The sequence below is a fragment of the Bombus fervidus genome, chromosome 2 (assembly GCF_041682495.2).
Source record: "Bombus fervidus isolate BK054 chromosome 2, iyBomFerv1, whole genome shotgun sequence".
NCBI classification, from domain to species: domain Eukaryota; kingdom Metazoa; phylum Arthropoda; class Insecta; order Hymenoptera; family Apidae; genus Bombus; species Bombus fervidus.
In genome coordinates, this window is record NC_091518.1 from 17,744,843 (window position 1) to 17,764,962 (window position 20,120).

General features: G+C 34.6%; 1 protein-coding gene across 5 annotated transcripts in view; it reads left to right on the forward strand.

The window, feature by feature from the left end:
* Positions 1 to 20,120, forward strand: part of LOC139998196 (uncharacterized) — a 110,877-nt gene that overhangs the window by 54,150 nt on the left and 36,607 nt on the right. The window contains exons 1-2 of one of the 5 annotated variants that reach the window (XM_072022556.1): positions 7,129 to 9,650; positions 10,698 to 10,823. The exons of 1 other annotated variant lie outside the window; for it this stretch is intronic. Coding sequence is in view for 1 of the 4 variants with exons in the window: in XM_072022553.1 (XP_071878654.1) it covers positions 322 to 1,194 (873 nt within the window). In the remaining 3 variants the exon portion in view is untranslated. Of the gene's footprint in view, positions 1 to 320; positions 3,855 to 7,128; positions 10,824 to 20,120 lie in introns of those variants that run through there. 3 more of the 5 variants (XM_072022553.1, XM_072022554.1, XM_072022557.1) reach the window with 3 other exon arrangements.

Genomic DNA, 20,120 nt, shown 5'->3' on the forward strand with positions numbered 1-20,120 from the left:
AGAAACTAGAAATTAGCGAGCAACCAACGATCCTTAGCGCTTCAAGTTCTAACGAATCCCATCTTCAAGATCGCATTGTACAAATTAGCGATGCTCGTCTCGGCGTATCGACAGATTTGCCTAATTAACAATTCAATTAGAAATTCGATCTTTCGAAGAAAATCGAGTGGAAATTCGAATAGAAGAAAAGAACGAGCAAAAGACACGGTAACGGTAGTCAAAGAAATAGAGAGAAAGAGAATGAGAGAGAGAGAGAGAGAGAGAGAGAATGAGAGTTGTAGAGGATTGACTGAGCAAGGGTTGTCTTTCCGGTGTTGCAGGATGCACGCGGTTGGATTGCACTCGGCGCTGGCCATCAAGCGTCAGAGAAAACGCCGGGACGAGCAGCGTCGTGCCCGCGAGCGTCGTTATAGCGCGCAATCGGGCGAGAGCGGCCTGACGTCGCCCAGGGCTTCGACCGGTTCCTTGGATCAACAACCGAGACACCATAAAACCGGACATCCGAATCGTTCTGCCGGCCAGGGTATGTTGGATTCGAAGGTGGTCACGTCGGTGGGAATGCTTCACATCGGCGTGGTCTTCCTGGTATTCGGTGCTTTTCTTCTGATGAGTGGCCTGTTGCCGGGAGATCTCGCCCAATGGGGAACCAAAGCGTCTGGAGGCTGGTGGAACGAGCTGGTAGCCATAGGTCTGTTCGCTATCATCGTCGGCATGTTCCTCATCATTTTGAACAGGGTGATCGCGAAGAAGGAAGAAAACGACCTGGAAGAGTACGTGCAAAGGCAATTAACCAGGTCCAAGTCGGGACACAGACTGGAGAGAGACGCGGAAACTGGAGGACTGACCACCAGGCAAGCCAGAAGAGCGAGGCAACTGCAACAACAGGCAGCTACCGCTGCATCTATAGAAACGGAGAACGAGAAAGAGTCTAGTTCTCCACCGAGAAGTCCTCCGCCTGCTTATTCGCCGCCACCGACGCTCAACGGGGATCACCAGACTGCTCAGTCCGCCCTATACCTCGAACAGATCACCGAAGAGGAGATTATCAGTGACCGCGTAGAAACGTCGACCACTAACAGCCTGAGTCCCGGTTCACCGAGCGAGACCAGGGAATTATTGCAGAATCCTCGCCATTCGAAGCAAAACGGCAACCCTCAACAGGTTCATCGGCCGCTTTACGTGTCCAGGATTTAAATTACGAGGGAAAGTTCGGAGCCCGTTCTGGCTTGAAGTTTGTACGATCGCGAGGATCTCATATATATCGGGAACAAACTTGAGTAGGCGGTTTCTGCGACGGCGACGATGATGACAATGGAGCGGCGTTTTTACAATTTGGTATCGCGAAAGCTTCGAACGTGTTTCGATCGAATGGGTAACATCTTGGAAGGCGTAGTTTATCGATGGGATTTGTAAATGGTTTTCAAATTCGAGGAAAGGGAAGAAAGAATATTTAGAAACGAGAAATTGAATCGTCCAGTTAAGAGATTTTCTTTGGAATTAATCATCGGTTACGATGAACTAAGACACACGAGCCAATATCGATAGTCTGTTTTTCGAAGTTATCGAGATTTCGTCGATTTCTTGTAGCAGCCGTTTAAATTTAAATATCTCACTACTGTCTTACAGCTGATTCGATTCTTCCCGTAAGCTATCAGTAACGAGGGATTTTTCTTCCAAAACAAGGATCTCGTCGTTAAACGTTCGCAAAACCTGACCAATGGGACCAAGGTTTCGTGCGTGACATCAATTTTCTTTGAACCAACTAAACAAAACGCAACACTATCATTCATCAAATACGATAAGAGATTATCAAAATACGATTCGTTAACGAAAACATTCCCGAAATAAAATTCATTGTTCGACACGTCGAGCGTTTAACAATTCCATTAATCGAACTCTACGGTTCAACTTTGCGGATGCTGAATGAGGGCAATCGACCGTAAAACAAGCAACTAATCGAAAGCATCTCAATCGAACTACCAGTCGACGAAAGTGTAATCTACATAGTCGAAAATGCAATTTCCCGTGCGCTAATTTCGATTCGAGCACAGCCGCCTCTATCTCCTTGAAAGTTTCGTATTCTCGAGGAATCGAGTTTCACAGAGCGTATTCACCGAGCATTCCACTTGGCGCCGAACGCAATTCTGCCCCGAGCAATTTCCCGTCAGGAAGTCCAGCGAGAACCGATACCGGCTCCTGTCTACAGGGGCAACGTGTCTCTTTGTGTATACGCTTCGGTTGTTACAAGGAAAGGGAAATTTAACAAGATACAGAGAGAGAAAGAGAAAGAGAGAGAGAGGGAGGGAAGAAGAAATCCTTCCTAGCGAACGCTCGATAGGAAATCAATTTCCTCAACGAATTACAGCGGTGGTGAGATCGTTATTCGTGACATTGTCGCTGCTTGTAGAAAATGATCGAGATCTCGATAGTTTCAGCTCAGACTGTGAGCTGAGAAAGTCAAGTTTCCCCTGTTACGGTGCGAAAGGTGCAACGACACGTGTACAGTTTTTGAATAGTTTCCTTATAGTTGTTCAGACCTGCTGCGTTCTTTGCATCATTTTAGATTCGAATTTAGATTGAATAAAAAAAAAAAAAAAGAAATAATTTCTGGTACGCACGATGTCTCGTTTCAACTTAAAGTTGAACATCTTCGTGAAGTATCGCAAATCTTTTTTATTTGATCAATGAGAACAAGAAATATGGAATTCGGGAATCGCAGCAGAGTTAAGAATGAAAGTTTTTAAGACACGTTAGGGTTAATCGTGTGGTTAACCGTTAACCTCTTAAGGGATACTGGCACATATTTGTGTATTTAGCTTTCTTCTTTATCAAGGTATCGATCCAAAAGACAGTGCAAGTATGAAGAATGTACGCGTACAAAAGGTAAGGACAAAGAATAAGGAATGTCACAAAAGAACTTTATTACGAAAATTAAGTAATCTTGAATATCTTGGTATACCTTTCGAAACAAACTTCAACGAATTGAACTATATTCGTAATAAAATTTGTAGTATCGTGAAAAAGTAATTATTTCATATCAAGTTAAATACTACAGAATACTGGGAGAAAGTAAGAAATGTCCAATACTGTTATTGTCGAAATAAAAATATCCGCCAATTTTACTAATATTTAGATACTTTGTTCCTGACGTTCGTGTTACGCATGTCGCTTTATTATTTAACGATATGCAAACATATAAAAAGGCAAACTTTCTGTTTTCAATTAATATACCAGATCTCCAACGAATATTTCTGTAATTCTAATTACGGTTGCTAACGACTATTAGTCGACGATAAATAAATAAATAACAATAATAATTTCTGTAATTTTTCATGTTCTAAGAAAACTTCTAAGTGCCAGTTGCCGTCAAAAAATACGCCACATCACCTTGAAATCGTTTAAAATAGACACTTCCTATTCTTCTTTATCCTTGTCTTTCGTACGTGAACAATATTACCAATTTAAAAATTATTACATTATTTCTCTTCAAGCAAAATAACGATAAACTAGAGTAATTATCCTTCATCGACTTCCAACATCAGCAAATTCGTTCCTGAAGAGGTTAACTCGTTTAATGACCTCGACTTTTCTCGATGATGAACATACGGAAGAGCGAAAGGGACGATCCGAAAGTTTGCGGTAGGAATCACGAAAGCGAGAAAGCTATTCGTCCATCGAAGCTTCTGGTCAGAGTTACGATTTCTCTTTTTTCGAAGAAAAGTTCGGAGAAGTCGCGGAAGTTCTCGACAGAACCAATTTAATCCTCGTTAAGTATGAGGAAGTAAGTAAGAGCGAAGAATCGATCGAGTTGTCAGATTTTCCAAGTTCTTTCGTGGTATTGTCGAGAACGCGGCAGGCTTTGAATCGTGCCATATTATCGAGAATATGACAGGATTTATGTTTTGCGTGCGATAGGGGTCCTCGTGGTGTACGTGTGAGGCGAAGAGTATGCGAAGAGTACCATGGAAAAATTCCGGAGAAACGTATTGGTTCGCCATTGAAAGAGGAAGTCGAATAATCAGATTGCGTTTCATAACCATAAAACCACATAGACTTTCGATTATTATATATTAACGCGATACGGAACGAAATATGATACTTTAGATCTTAAAATTTAATCATTATCGGATGACATATTTGTGGTCCTTTGGGTTTCGATCGTGTTTGTTCCGAGGTTTTGTGAACGTTTCACTTCTCTCCTTCTGGGCAGAGCTGAAACTGAAGTTACGATGTCACTGGATATTTGTATGCTCGCTGTGTACAAAAATATGACACGTTTGAAATCGCACAGAAAGACAGTTTGTCTTTTCCAACATTGAAATTTCATTTGAAAATCATAAAAAGGCAGAAAATTGATTTAATCTTGTTTCGTAAGCAAACTACAAATGTTTGTACAAATTCACTTTTTTCTGAATATTATCAAAGAAATAGAACGTGAACAAAGACACGCATCATTTTTGCTTTATAAAAGAACATTATGTGCATTTTTGTACACTTTTGCGTTTCTGAATCTGCCATAAATGCATGAACAGGGATATAGGACCGATGTAAAAGAATATTCTGGTATACGAAAATTGAATTTAAGATACGATAAAATAGAATTTTAACGATAAGTTTTATAAGTTTGTCCGTCCGATTTCTTACATATTTCTAAATAGATCTTATCACTGTGTATCTCGTAGCTTAATAAAAATTCAAAATTTTACTGTGGTCTTATAGTTATGAGACGCAGCTTGTAGAAAGAAAAGGATAGAATATCGCCAAACGCGAAGATATAAAACCATGCACTCAAGGACCAAGATATAATTAATTCGAAATGGTTGAGATAGACAATTTTAAAGAGGATCTCGAAAAAGACGAAGAGGGAATAGAAAAATGACGGGCGAGAAAGATGATACCGCATGATGGCTGATATGTTTCTTCGGCCGCGGGATATCAGTAATTGAATTCATCGATTAATCATCTATATCCAAAAAAAAAATTCAATTTAATAGATGTATAAGAAACTATACAGAGGTTTTCGACGCTAACATACTCATATTATACTTTAATATTTAAATTGTAAGTAAAAACGGACCCGAGATCGGGACTACGCGTCTTTAGAGAGTACGATTTGTCGAAAACGAATGTCCTTTAACGTTTAAGCATGTCGTTCCCGATATCGATGGTCTGATATCAGTCATTGTATATGCAAAATCGTTCGCGTTCTAATCTAATTTCACGATTTATTCGGTCTGACGAGGGAGTAATAGGATTATTAAAAAATCATTTTGGTTTCGTGAGCGTATAACATTTATCGACAAAATGAATAAATAAGTGTATCATCCTGCCATTCGTTTTATTAGGTAAATCGTCGAGTAGTAAATTTCGTTTTGAGGTGAACGGTATCAACAAGTCTGTAACTTGTTTCATGTGAAAAAGTAAGAACTATTTCGAATCGATGCATATCTCTTTTATTTTTTATTGTCATTGTATTATCGTTATTATCAGGGTACCATTGCACAATGATTTATTAACTCTTTAATATTAGCAAATTGAAGAGACACGAGTTTCTCTTCCATCATTTTATAATTTTCCGTGAAATAATACGATCAGATAACATGTAATTTGTACAATTTGCGTGAACAATTCCGTTGATTAATTACTACATTTGTTCCTGTGGTATAAGAAAATTTATTACAGTCGATAACTCGTGATTTATAAGATTTCATTAATTTCAATCGTGCAAGAGAATCTAGGTTTTGTATAATCGAGTAATATAATTTTTAAATTTCATTTATATTTAATAGGAATTTTTCGCCACGCATCGCATAATTAATTATTCTCCTTATCTCGTATTTCATTTTTTGAAGTATTTTTCATACGTGCAATAAATCTCCTTCGTAATATCCTCCATTATCGCAAACTTGTACGAAATATCATGTTTTCATTTTTTTCCCCGAAAGATTTATTAAATCTACAACACAGTATGAAATATGTATTCAATCGCGTCTGCGTGCACAAAACAGTTATACAATCGTTGAACGTGTCTCCTTTCTTTTTTACCACATCTGTCTCATGTAATCACTTAGCTAATCGATTTGATCGGTAAAAATAGCGATATTTAACGGAGAATCGACGCGATGAAACAATCCGCTGCTCTCCGATCACGAGATCGCGTTATTTTCATCCCTTAAACATTACATTCCAATTTTGCATTCGATATAATTAAACATTCCATTCGAAGTACTTACGAGTAGTCACTTATAGCCTTAATTCTTCGAGTTGAATTCACGGTTTTTCGTGAAAGAATGGTCGAATTAGTAGGAAGTTTAGGTAGAGCATCTAGTCGAGAGAGGATACTTCATTGTAGAAAGTGTCACGAATCTCAACCGATTTTTGACTATAGTCAAGGTGTAAACTAAAAGTATAAAGTTAAGGTCGTAAATTGTAACAGATTACGAAGCATTTCATTACATTTTCCATTACGTTCCAAAATTTTTTCAAGAAGAAGCTTAGCGTTCTGTATCACAATTGAGATAGAATAAGATTCGTGAAAGAAAACTGTAACGTTTCTACTTTTCCACACGTTATAGTTTAGTCCAGAGATATCGATCGTTTAGGGTAATTCAATCGCTCCATCCATTACGTTAATCAGCTGTTCGTCTCTTTTTAACACCTCGAAAGGCTCTAACGGTAAGAATGGAACAAATATTATTCTACGAAGTGATATAGACGGAGAGTATGATATTTAACAAATTCGAGGCCGCTGATTATACATTGCGTGACCCGTGGTATTCGTCCAAGCTGTAAAACGATGAAAAGCAGACAAAAAATTTATTAAGGAAGATAAAATGGTCTCGAATGATATATCACGTGAAGTCTGCTTCTAAATTGGGAGCGTTCCAATCTTTTAAAAGTCACTTACTTACATTTTTTATATACCAATTAATATTCGATTCTCTATAAAAGGAGGTAATAAAGTATTTGTATGTGAAAATGGTTACATTAAAAGACGTTCTACTTTCAACACGATATCTAGAATGTAAAATACAATGTTCGAGTTTGTATTAGGTCGTCCGAAACGTTTCTTTCGCTTTATAAGGAAATAGTGGATGCACAACATTTTTCGTTTTATATTATTTTGTTTACAGATGCGTCGTTGTAAAAGACGTGTCTGTAAAAGAAAGACACTTTTCGGACAACCTAATACTTCCCATTTCCTTTAACGTTCTTGGAATTCTTCAAAATCGTATCCTGCAATATAAAACCTGGTGAAAAATTAATATCAATATTCAACTTGTCGAAAGAATTGAACTGTACTATATTATTTTATAATGTTGCGGTAAATTTTCTAAATGATTTTTCCAGTTTTCTGTTAATAAATTGTTTCGAAATTGCTAATTTACGTGTCACACAGCTACGGCACAATAATTGAAAACATCCATTTTCTTCCCCACGCGTATCTTCGTTTGGGAAAACGATTCCCTGGTATACGTATACAACGTATAAATAAATCACAAACTATAGTTATCGTGAAGATACAAGTAAACTTCGTACCTTGTTAACCGTTATCTTGTTATATCGTATATTCGCAGTCGCAATTTCTAAAGCACTGTACACGATAACACTCTAAATATAAAAGAAAGTAACAATTACGACTAATGTTATAAAACATTCCAGCTACAACAAGCAAGTTCTTTCATTTTACTTAATTACATTGACATTTTATAGTTTGATAAAACGCTATGCAAGGAATGTTACGTGTTTGTTATATCACGAGATATATACAAATGTATTATCAAAAACCAAAACTATATCTGAAAGTGGAAATTAAGGCAGACTTAAGGTGAAAAACGAGTGAACCACGATCATAGTTATTGGCATTTAGGGTAACGTAGAGTTATTCGACTCAGCTAAGCTTCTAAACCATAAAAACTTCACTTTGAACATTGAACAGAATGATCAAGCCTGCTGTATATCACGAGACGCTATTAGTCTCTGTAACAACGGAAGTATGAGAATATACCGCGTGCTTAAAGTTGAGCAAGGAAAAGTATCAGGAAGGAGAAAATAATAGAAACAACCATATGGAAAGATACTCTACCATACCCTATAGCAGGATCTCGATCTCGAATTCGTTAATATACCATCGAAGGAAAAATTGGGACGTGTAACGATAAGAAAGTACGTATTACCTGTGATGTGTTTGCAACCTAGTTGAGGCACATAGTGCGGCCGTGAAATGGGTGTGGTATCTGACGTGGCGCAAGAAATAACCCTGGACGATCGAAATGTTGAGGGGCGATGGTTAAACTTGAAAACTGCGTCGAGATTCGTGCACTGTATTTCGTATCTTTGTATTTCGTTCAACGACGTCGTCGTAATCTCGACGTTAGTTAGATTTACGCTGCGTGTATCAAGTGCCGCTTTTCTCTCATCAGCGTATTCAATCTCGAGATTTTCGAACCCATGAACGTTAACATTTAACTATAATTAGTCGAGACAGCTGCAAAAATCTTTTCCGGCGTCCTGATTTATCGATAGTGGGGCGTTCATTGTCCAGTGACTGATAGCGCAGTACATGTTAAGATAGTCTGTAATTTTAATATGCTATATTCCATTTTGTAATAACTTGGGTATTTAATTACATATGCTAGCTTTAGACGGCGAGATTTTCGAAAACGACCCGATACGCGATGTTCATTTACATACGTGTGATTGATATCGTAATTATGCCATAACGGTCACACGAATGGTGTACGATTAAAAGACAGGCAGTGAAGCAGAAAGAAAGAAGAAAAAGCGAAAAAAAGAGAAAGACACGACGAACTAGAGTGGAAACGATTTCTTTCTTTCTCTTTTTCTTTTCTTCTCGCGAATGCATTGAGAACGACGTTCCCTCTTTTCATCGATCGGTCGTTTTCGAACGTCTTCAAGAAGAAATTGCCACGCTCGGGCGCTACCATTCTGTGATCCAATGAAAAATTAATTAATTAATCTCATACCGAGAAAACGTGAATGATGTTCTTTCGAGGAATCTTACTCTGTACATATATTATATTATTATACATCTCTACCTTTTTTAAATTGGGACACCGTGTATTTATTAAGAAGAGAGAGATAGAATGAAGAAGGAGGAGAAAGAAGAAGGGAGACAGAAAGACAAAGAAACGAGATGAACTAGTGAACGAAATCGAAAATAAACATAGAAACAAGTGGTGTCTCCACTTTTTCCATTCTACGCAATTCAAACTTTTTGTATACTCTTGCAAAGCTGAAGAAAAACAAGGAAGAGAGAGAGAAAGAGAGAGAGAGAGTGAGAGTGAGAGAGAGAGAGAGAGAAAGCAAGAGAGCGCAAGAGTAAGAAAGAAAGTAATACGAATGATGATAAAGAAACGAATGCCGTGAGTAGAGTTATGAGAAAAGTAAGCATAAAAGACAAAAAGAAAAAACAATGAATAAAAAGAAGGAAGAAAATTAACGAAGCGATTTGGTTCGATTGAATGTTGAGTGAAAGTGCCTTTTGCGATGTGTTTCGTATTTCGTATAGCTTTTCGTCGTTGAAGGGAACCGATTGCTTTCGATTAACAATTCTGTGCCATTTCCACTTACTATAAAGCAAGAATTGTATGGGTAACGCGTATTTATGAAATATTCGATAACGAAAGGTGAAACCTTAATTTTCCTAATTTTTCACGTTTCATCGATCGATCGATAAATCAATTATTATGTAAACTATTGTGTATAATACTTCGACGTATAGAGTGTTTCGCAACATATGACAAAATGGTCAAGTAATAACATATGGTTTTATTATCAGTGTTATTGTTGTTGTATAATATTTCTGTTCATTCAGTCACTCGAATTATTTGGTTTTGTAACACATAACTCTCCTCGTATCATACCTCTACGATAGTCGTTGAATTTTTGTTCCTCCAAGTGCCAACTTCGCCTAGAATATATCGCCCAATGTTTCTCAAACATCCTGTACACGTTTAAAATATATTTGAAACGTGAACCAGCAATTATCAACATTTAAATACCTTGGATTGTTCTGTTCTATGCATCAAGCTACGTATGTTTTACGATCGCTATAACAAATATGCGTATAATTAATCTGCAAGCGCAGAATGTTATGATATCCTACACGTTAATGTACGAATTACATCAAACTCTGTAAATGAAAAGAGAAATAAACGGAACAACAAGAATAGGACATAAACTACAAAAAATACCAAGAGATATGGTTAAAAGCTTACAACAAATAGGATCCAGAAACGAGCTGCATAAATTAATATAAACTCTATATAATCATATTTGCCACATACCATGCAAACTTATTCAAGAAAGTATTCCAATCTTCTAGATTCATGCGATATTTCAAATACATTTGAACAACGATAATTACTGGTTCATCTTGTACATTTTATACGTTCGAAGTTACGATACTTGCTATTATAACATCGTTTAAGGTAAATTAAAAGGTCTCTTTTTTCGAACGATTAATTTTATTCTACCATTCTACCTTCGAAACTGAAAGGCTGAAAGCGCAGATTAACTTTAGTCATAAGTAACCCCTGCACTTTTCTCGCGTTCATTTAAACGATCTATATTGTGTGTTCATCGAACGGTGGACTTATTCTATTATACCATATCGTATTAAATTATAACGTTTTTTCTTTTTTTATTGTTGTACATTGTAATGGATTTTTAAGGTACGACAAATCTCCCATTAGGAATACACGCTTCGCGTATATTCTACGATCAGGGGAAAGAGGACGTTAAATGGGGGATGGAAAGTGCTATTGAAAGGGACGGGTTCCACGGCACATTAATTTCAGGTGCAGAAATATCTTAAAATAAGTGGTACAATTACATTTATGTAGTACCTTGCGCATACTTTTAGAGTGTGAAAGCTTAAAGCTTTAAAATGTAGGGAGGAGAAGGAATGAAATTCCGTCTTAAAGTTAAGGGTCCCTTCCAAGAATCATCCAGTATGTGAGAATTTTTGGTTATTCGAGGATTCTTAGATAATTTACGTCGAAGAGTGGAACAACGATAATTTTATTTGAATAATTCCTTCGCGGTTGATTTTACGCGCACCAACTTGATTTTGTTTTTTTTTTTTTTTTTTAATAAATTAGTACTTATCTGATACTGTACTGATAAGACTGGTTTCAAATTTTAGTAGATTATGTCTTTACAAGACTGAAAATTGTGCGAGAATTGTGTTTCTATTACTGACGATTAATAGAAAGTAATTTTTCTCACAGACTAAAAAGAATTTGGTGCTGAAAGAGTTAAAAGTAAAAATTATTTGATCATTTCATAAAAAATTATGCCTTGGTAAAAGTAATCTTGTTCTTGGTAAAGATTAAATTTCCGTCGAAAAATTTCTAATAAGAGTACATTCCTCTCGATGAAAACATTAATTTTAAAATTATAATGACAAGTTTAACAAAAGTTAGATTCAACAAGAGAGAGAGAGTAACAAGAGAGTTGATGAAAAGTAATTTTACGGTCGAGGAGTAAAGGTAAGGTACACGCGAAAACAAATTAAAAATATCTGGTTGTTCCGAAGTATCTTGTTTGCTCTGCTACGTAATTTCATCCAGTTTTTTTTTCTCCTGATATAATTATAATCAAGGTTTCCCGTGAACATGTAATTGGCTTTCTTAATTTATGAACGCTATTTATAACGTTGTCTCGATACCTTTATCGTTATTATCATAAATTATTCGGTGATACCAAACTGGACAGTTGAAAATGATATAATAAATTCTTATTACAATCGACATATTCGAACAAAATAATTATATGTCTTCCGATAGAATTAACGCAAGATCTTTTCACTTTGATCAATTTTTCTTTATGAGATCATTAATTATAAATTGTCTTGTAAATTTTCCATATAATGTAGGTAAATATATTTGTAACATCGTAAAACTACAAATCGCTCCTTTTCTTTCGTTTTCCTTTTTCTCTATTTCTTTTAGAAATTCCTTTTAGTAATATTTTACATCGCGGTATTAAAAAAAGAATCTAACTCTTAAAAAATTGTTTAACGTATCTAGATGTTAAGAGGTAATACTCTTTTAGTGTAAATTATAGTTTGGTGTCTTCTTTTAGTTCCATACTTTTAAACAAATTTTATTTTTTCATTTACAATCTAATATTGTTCAATCACAACAATAAGCACATGTGGTACAAGAAAGGAATATTTAAAATTACACATACTTAATTCACAATCTGCACATATGACTGTTGTATTCAAACGGGAGAAAGGAAATACATTTTTGTGTTCTATTTCAATCTTTTCTCGATATTTTCTCCTAGCCTGCTGTAATCGTCTCTAGACTATTTTCTTTATTCGCATTTACCACCTTACCACAAAACGTGCTTAAATATAGCAAATATAAAAAAACAAATTTAGAACTATATTTTGCTTTAATGTCACAAGAAACATCGACTCTCAAAGTCTTGTACCACACAGCAAAATTTATTTTCTAATATCTTCTACATTTCGATTACATATACCACATATCCTTCTCTACATGTCGAACATTGAAAATCTTTTACGAAACCTAAGAAAAAAGGGACAATGAAAAAGAATTAACAAGTATAGTTAACATCGACGAACAACTCACGAAGGGACCCTGAAGCACGGAATATTCCAGAAAAAAATTCGAAAGCTTCGCGGCGGAATTAAATCGAGCATTTCTTATCGGTAATTTGAAAATCGAGGCTCGTTAAAAAAGATACTCGGCAGTTAATTACCGAGCGACGTAAAAGGCGTTTATAGACGACGTGTCACTCGTCTCTTCGTTGTTGATTCTCATCTATTATACGATCACACAGACGTACTTACGTCCATCGAGAGACTCGTGGATGTTTTATTTCTGTATGCGAACCGTCTCGTTCGCCTCAAGGACTAAACTCGACGATGAAACTGGCGTTTTATTCGCTGCGAGAATGGTCCCATTGGGGCGGTAATAGACCCGCGAAGTTCTTCGTTCACGGCATATCGATTCGAGACTGGAAAGGATGGCGGAAAAGCTTAGGGTAAGCAGAGGAGAGAGGAATTCCCTCGTGTGTGAAACAGAATTTTTTAGTAATAAGGAATCCGTCGATCTCTAGGGGACGGATAAGCAACTCTGTATCGGCGTTTCCTTGTTGGTCGCGCTTTGAAATGTCGAGAAACGTCGGCTCGAAACATTTCGTGTAATTGATTAAGAAAGCGTGTTTATTTCTACGACGAGTATTTAGAGAGGGATAAAGCGTAGACTGATATGGAAGCGAATCACTTTTTAATCGGCGAGAATACGTAATTACGATGTTTTCTCGTCTCGCGAGGTTTTTCTCCTTCGAGTTGGAAATCCGAAGAAAAAGACTCGTCTCTGACTAATCGTTTCAATGTTTGCTATAAGATATACATATGTAAGGAGGGAATGTGCGTGTGCGTGCGTATACCAGACACACAGTTTGTCTTTTGTAATTTTTTTCGACCCGAAGTATGCACGTCTAATAGTTGTAAAAATATGAGAAATATATGTGTTTTATGTAAATGTGCTAAATAACCATTCACGAAGCTGAGACGACATGTTATAAATTCAAGAGATCTCTTATCCTATACGATGTATGAATACGTTGTGTGAACACAAGTGACACGGAATCAGAATTGAATTGAATTAAACATGGTATTCCTTGAATACGAATGATTTAACATGGATGTGCGTATTACGGATTAAACACAGAAATGGTAGTTTTTAAGGAAAAGAAGAAATATTGACTTTGGATGGAGGAAAGGATCAGAAGAACGTAATCCATTCGAACGTAAAGTAATTTTACGCGTAATCTTACTGTATGTACAAGTTCTATTAGGACGTAAGATAGACGATAAGAATTATGGAGTATGTGGCTGATTGTGGACAGCGACGATCTTTATCATTGTTACAATTATTGTAGCTCTTGCATACACTATTGCAATACGTATTACTACTGCAACTATTATAAATAGGAATTAATAAGCTTTCTTATGCCGTTTCTCTATTGTACCACTTATATACACCTGATGCACGACTTTTCGAGAATAAATCTTTATGAAACGCTCCAGTCTTTGTAACTGGGTTGTTCTTTCTAGACTTTTTCATACCGTTACGTATCCCAACGCGCTCACGGAAGTCTCATTTATTGGTATTAGCATTTTTTATACCGAGAAATCTAAGAAATGAAATCTGAGAAATCTGAGAAATCTAAGAAGTTTAAGAATAAATTTAGAACGAGGAAAGATTATTATATATCATTCTTATATTATTTATTTCGATTATTTCAATTTCGAATAATTTTTTGTTATTTTCTCCGAATTTTTAACAATATTGGACAGATTGTAACATTCGTAGAGAAATTTGAGAAGAATATAAAGGCAGATGTATTTTCTTAAATAACTCATATCTTTTGCTATCTTCTCGATCTTTTCAAAAAATGATCTTTCTTTGAATTCTCTCCTTTTTACACATCTCCCATATGTTAGAAATAGTCTTTCTGTTGCTAAAAGAATTATTGTAGAAATTAAAATAGATAATAGTCCAAGTACATATGTTCAGCGTGTAAAGTAGACAAAGTAGAATATGTTAGTTAAGATCAAACACATTTTGTTCGCTTTTCATTGATATATGAGATTTAATATCGTCTGTCCAAAAATATCATCTTTTTTATTGGATCAATCTTCTGTTCTCTTACACCTACTTATATCTTCTTTTTATTTCTTTTCGACTTCGATGTAATTATTAATAATAATAATTCGAGTTACTTGACAGAAGTAACAGTATTATAATAAATCATTCTCCTATGATCCTGTGAAATACACGCCGAAATTTAATATCGATTGAACTTTCTGAACAATCCAATATATCGAGATTGAAAAGAAATCGTACTGACAAATTGTGCGATAGTTTACGATACCGATGGAAAAAAAACTTATCGGAAAGTACTTAAGCGTAAAATAAATGACGATCCATAATCCTATATAAGAAATTCTCACCAACTATCTTGGATATACGATATACTTTCACAAGAAAAAAATTCAAGTTAAAATTATGCGAATTAAAAATATGAAATCTTCCAATACGTTCTGAATCGAAAACGTTTCCCTGCTAAACATTTTTAAGATATTCTGAAAAGAAAACAGCATCGATGACTACATAGGACAAACGCGACAAGCGCATTTTCCTCGATTTTCAGATTTTTATATTAGTCTAAAGAAAAGTATTCTAGTGTAAACTTGAAATAGGTATAATCTATTTCAAGTTTATACAAATCTACGAAACATTGTAAAGACGCTAATGGCGTAACTATTTTCATAACAATTAATATTTTTGAAGTATTCGTATTTCGAATAGTTTAAAAAGTCTGACTAGTTTTTCTCTTGTAATTTCCAATTTTCAACGTAGCAATCAAAGTGTCTAAAAACTGAAGCAGATAGGTGGTCTTTTTTTCAAGAAATATCTTCCAAAATTCTTAAGAATAGTTTACAACAAATTACAATGTTTAATCGCAGAATGTTGGAGTATTTAAACGTTAAATTTGCGCGAGAAATATCAAAATATCATAAAATAAATAAAGTACAAGACAGTGAAATACATCGAACAACGAACTCACGTTAGAATCTCCATTTTATTTAAGATATTCTTAAAATCAATCCTCACGGAGAAATGCGTTCGTCGAAAAGCGAAAAACATCGAACGAATAGCATGTGTATTTTCTATACGACTGGAAACGATCGGACGTGACGTTACGAGATTTCATACTGAGCTTCGTCTACGTTTTATGTTCAATGATCTTAGAGACACGTTCGAGCGGTTCGGAGTAGCCGTCCTTTCGCTTTAAGTGAAAAGTCCAACAACGTGAAAGATGTACTGTGCTCTTGGAATAAAGATGTTATCAGTAGATATACGCCATCGTGAGGTATTTGATGTCGTGATAGCTCCTTAAAGTCGTTTGCGGAAAATATTTAAAAAACAGATTGGAAATGTCGACAGTTGTCTTTAGTTTCTAGATAAAATTTATCAACATTAAAATCATTAACGATTAATGTATTTTTATATCTTAATATTTTAAATGTCTCTAAAAACAGATTACTTCGATAGTTCTTACGTAGATGTAATATTCTGATCTCTTCTGGACTTGCGTCATCTAATGTTTTAATCTATCAAAATTCATTCTGACGTTCTTTGTATTGTATACTGTACAGTGTACTATAAGTAGTATTAGATTTCCTGTATATCAATTAATAATATTGATTTCTTTGTATACTATAATTAATTTTATACTATTTCGATGGTTTTTAGTGCAACTAATATTTATTCTAACATCCTCTGAATATTCTTAAAGTATAGAGTTTATCAAACGCAATTTAATTTGATAATAAAATTCTGAATTCCGAGAATATTTGTGATTTAAAACATATAAATTAATAGATTATTCAAGTATGCTAATTATTGTGCAATTTATATGTAGATTTTGTCGAGAGATTAATAATGGAACTTTTAATATCGTACCCGAAACATTTGTTTCATAGCGGATTAATTAATATTAGGATGAAAGCACGGAGAAGGTTAATTGAGTCTGACAGGAAAGGCGAAGACTCTAGATTTTCCTGTATATGATAAATTACAGAAACAATAAAAATTTTAAGCTAAACGTAATTCTTTCTTCTATCTTATACTTGTAATATTTAACAATGAATCGTTGAAATAAATTATAATACGTATTAAATAACTTTACTATTTCATTTGCATGGTGTTTGAATTTAATTTATATTTCATGGAGAAAGGGAAAGAGCGAGACGGGGGAACAGCGAAATAACACATTTATTGGTCGTTTAAATTATTCTATAATTATATTTCTACCCCAGGGTGAAATTTCAAACATTGAATTAGCCAGGAGCCCGATAATGAAATAACAATTATTTAGCGCTACACTTTGATGTTATCCTACCGTATCTTCCCTATTTCTACTGCCATTCCTCTGAGACATTCCTAAACGAGAATCTAGAAATTTATAATTATTTTTGTCAAACTATATTAACATTAGAATGCGTCATGTCCTTCTAGATATCGAGATACAGCATCCTCGATACTCCTATGATTTTAATATCAAATTAAATTATAATTCAATTATAAGATGGAATGGGGGTAAGTCTTCAAGTGCATGGATTAAATCTAATAATATAAAATTAAATAATTTCGTCCAGAAAATAAAGACATGTACAAACGACATATGTTAAATGCATAAAACTAATCCAATAGTTCCTAACAATTGATTCGTCTCGAGTGAAAATATAGAGTAATGGAAAATATATTGATTTATCATAGAATTGCAGACGAATAACAAATTGATGCTTCTTCAGTCTTATCACGAATGATTTACGTCATTCGAACGCTGATGCAATGAATGCAAATCTTTTCGATGAATTTCTTTGATACCGAATACCGATCAAAGTATCGAACGTAGGTAGCACATTTTTACAATTTGCATGACACGCTAAATTGGTTTTTCATTCTTAGAAAATCAATTTCACGAAGGATTCGTTTCGGCTGAGGCACTGATCAGTGAAATCTGATGATTGAAATCTAGTGACAAGACGCATCCCACAAAAAGTTAATCAACTCCTGAAAAAGTCGTAATACGCCCCTGCGCTCAGTTTCTAAGATTCCATGAATCTTTGTCAAGAAAGAATTCCAAGGCTATCATTAATCTAATTTCGTACCAAATTTTATCGTCCTTCTTCGTTCCCGTGCCAACTGAGGATCTTAGAGGAAAAATAGCGCAAATGCGGCACAAATCATATGGTGAGGAGGTAACAAGTTTTCATTCGTTACAGAGTACATTAATAAATTAATGGAAATAAACTATTTGATATATTGTACTAGTACAACAACATTCGTAGAAGTATTCGTTTAGTTCTTGCCACATTTTCATCTCGCAATTAAAAAAGAAACATGTTTGGCTAAAAATTATTCAACGATGTAGAGGACGTAAAACTACAGGTGGACAAATTTTTTCGATAAAAGGGGAACATGTTTTATTTTTGTTTAAGAAGGGAAAACTTTTTTTAAAGGAGAAAACAAATTATATTTAATACGATTGCATAGTAACGCTAAAAGAAGTTAAAATACGCGATCATCGGGCAATTAGTTTATCACGATTTTGCATGAATGCGACATAACGGTGCAAAAATTTTGTAAAAATTTGTAAAAATATTTTCACAAATTTTTGTGAAAATAAAAATTATTTTGTAACAAGTTTGTAAAAGTCACAAGAAAGTAACGAATTAAGCGACATTCTCGTTGGCTTTGACCATCCCTTAACCAAATCCCATTGGGAGGATTTTGTACATTGTGCATGAAATGCGAAACAGAGAATTTACCTAAAATCTAAATTGAAATTTGGAATTAAACGAGGACGTATATCATAGAAAAGTTAATAATACGAAGAATTAGTTAAAGAACGAATCTGTCAGAGGAACTCGGTAAAGCAACGATCAAGAAACATAAAAGATATAAACAAGAAGAAATTTAACGTTATTATACATAAACATGAAATTTTTATTATAACGTTGAACGTATGAATCTTTTTGTTCATATATTAAGATTACACAATTTCCATCTGTTCTTACATGCTTTTAAAGGGTCCTATCGCGCGATTGAACTAACATTATTAACGAAATTTGGTTTATTGCTATTAATAACTTCTCTTGCATCGCGGTAACAAGTTTTATAGTAAAAGAAATGGAATCTTAGAAGTAAATTTTACAACTTACATGTTACCCAATTGTTTTGTCTGACGAAAAATTGCAGAAACATAACAAAAAAGTCTACAACCTACGGTTCGTAACTTGTCCAATTACTAATATTTTTAATTGATAAATTATTATGTAGGAAGACCCAGATAATAATTGTCAAAGTTCTTAGTAACTTATTATCCATTTTTGAAATCTATTCCACTTTCTGTAATACTTACGAATACTTACGATTGTACACGTAACAATTGTCGATGTTTCTCTTATCGAACCGCAAAGTACTTACTGTTCAACCTAATATTCATCGGATCAACGGTATAGAACGCGGTATACGAATATAATTGATGCAGTCATTTTTGTAAGTCAGATTTATTGACACATACATACATCTATCCATCTGTTTCGTTTCTGTTGAATTAATCCCAACATGGAAAGTGGCTTTGAAACAGCTTGTTAGTAATTTGTTGAAATCCATAATGGATCGTCTCATTGGCAGATAACAAACTTTTACGAATTGGAATTGCAGGTATTTTCGCGATATATGTATTGTAAAAGCTTTTTTGTATGATGTTTACTCGGGATATGGATTTTTCGATGGTCGAGAGTACTGCGCAACGAGACAGATTCAACGACCTGGATAAAAAGTTGCTTCGTTCACCGACTCGTGCTTTAGGACTCTTCGAACTAAAGCAAACGTTCACGATATCCGGCTTTTGGAAGTTATTATACTCTTTGGCTCGACAAGATATTCGAAGAAGAAGGTCATCGCCAGACACAGAATTTATGGTTAGGATAATCAATTTCCAATTGTTTTCTGACATCATTCCTTTCGTGAAATATAGCGTTAGAAATGTTCCAAAATTTAGTCTTGGACGTAATATAATGTATCTTTTTCATGCCAAAGAAACTTGCGTAAGACAATCCTTTGTACGATGATAATTATTGAAATATTTTTAAGAGTACTATACTTCAACTTTATATATTTTTACATAAGGATGATAGTAGGAATATTTGGTATTTAATATTTTCATTATTTTCTTATTTTTTCCTTCTATAATTTTCATTTACGCGAAATTTCCTTTTTAAGATTTCTTCTGAATCCTAAACAAACAGAAGTAAACAAAAATAAGAAGAAACGTAATAGGTACCTATAAGTTCTTACAATGTGCTTGAATATGCATTTAAGAGTAGAAAATGAAAGGTTTAAATATTCATAAATTGAGATTCAACAGGATATACGTTTTAAAATATGGAAGTAACGTATTACACGATACGTACTATAAACTATTTTTCATTGCATTTTATATAAGCGATAATATAATACACAAACAGTGATAAT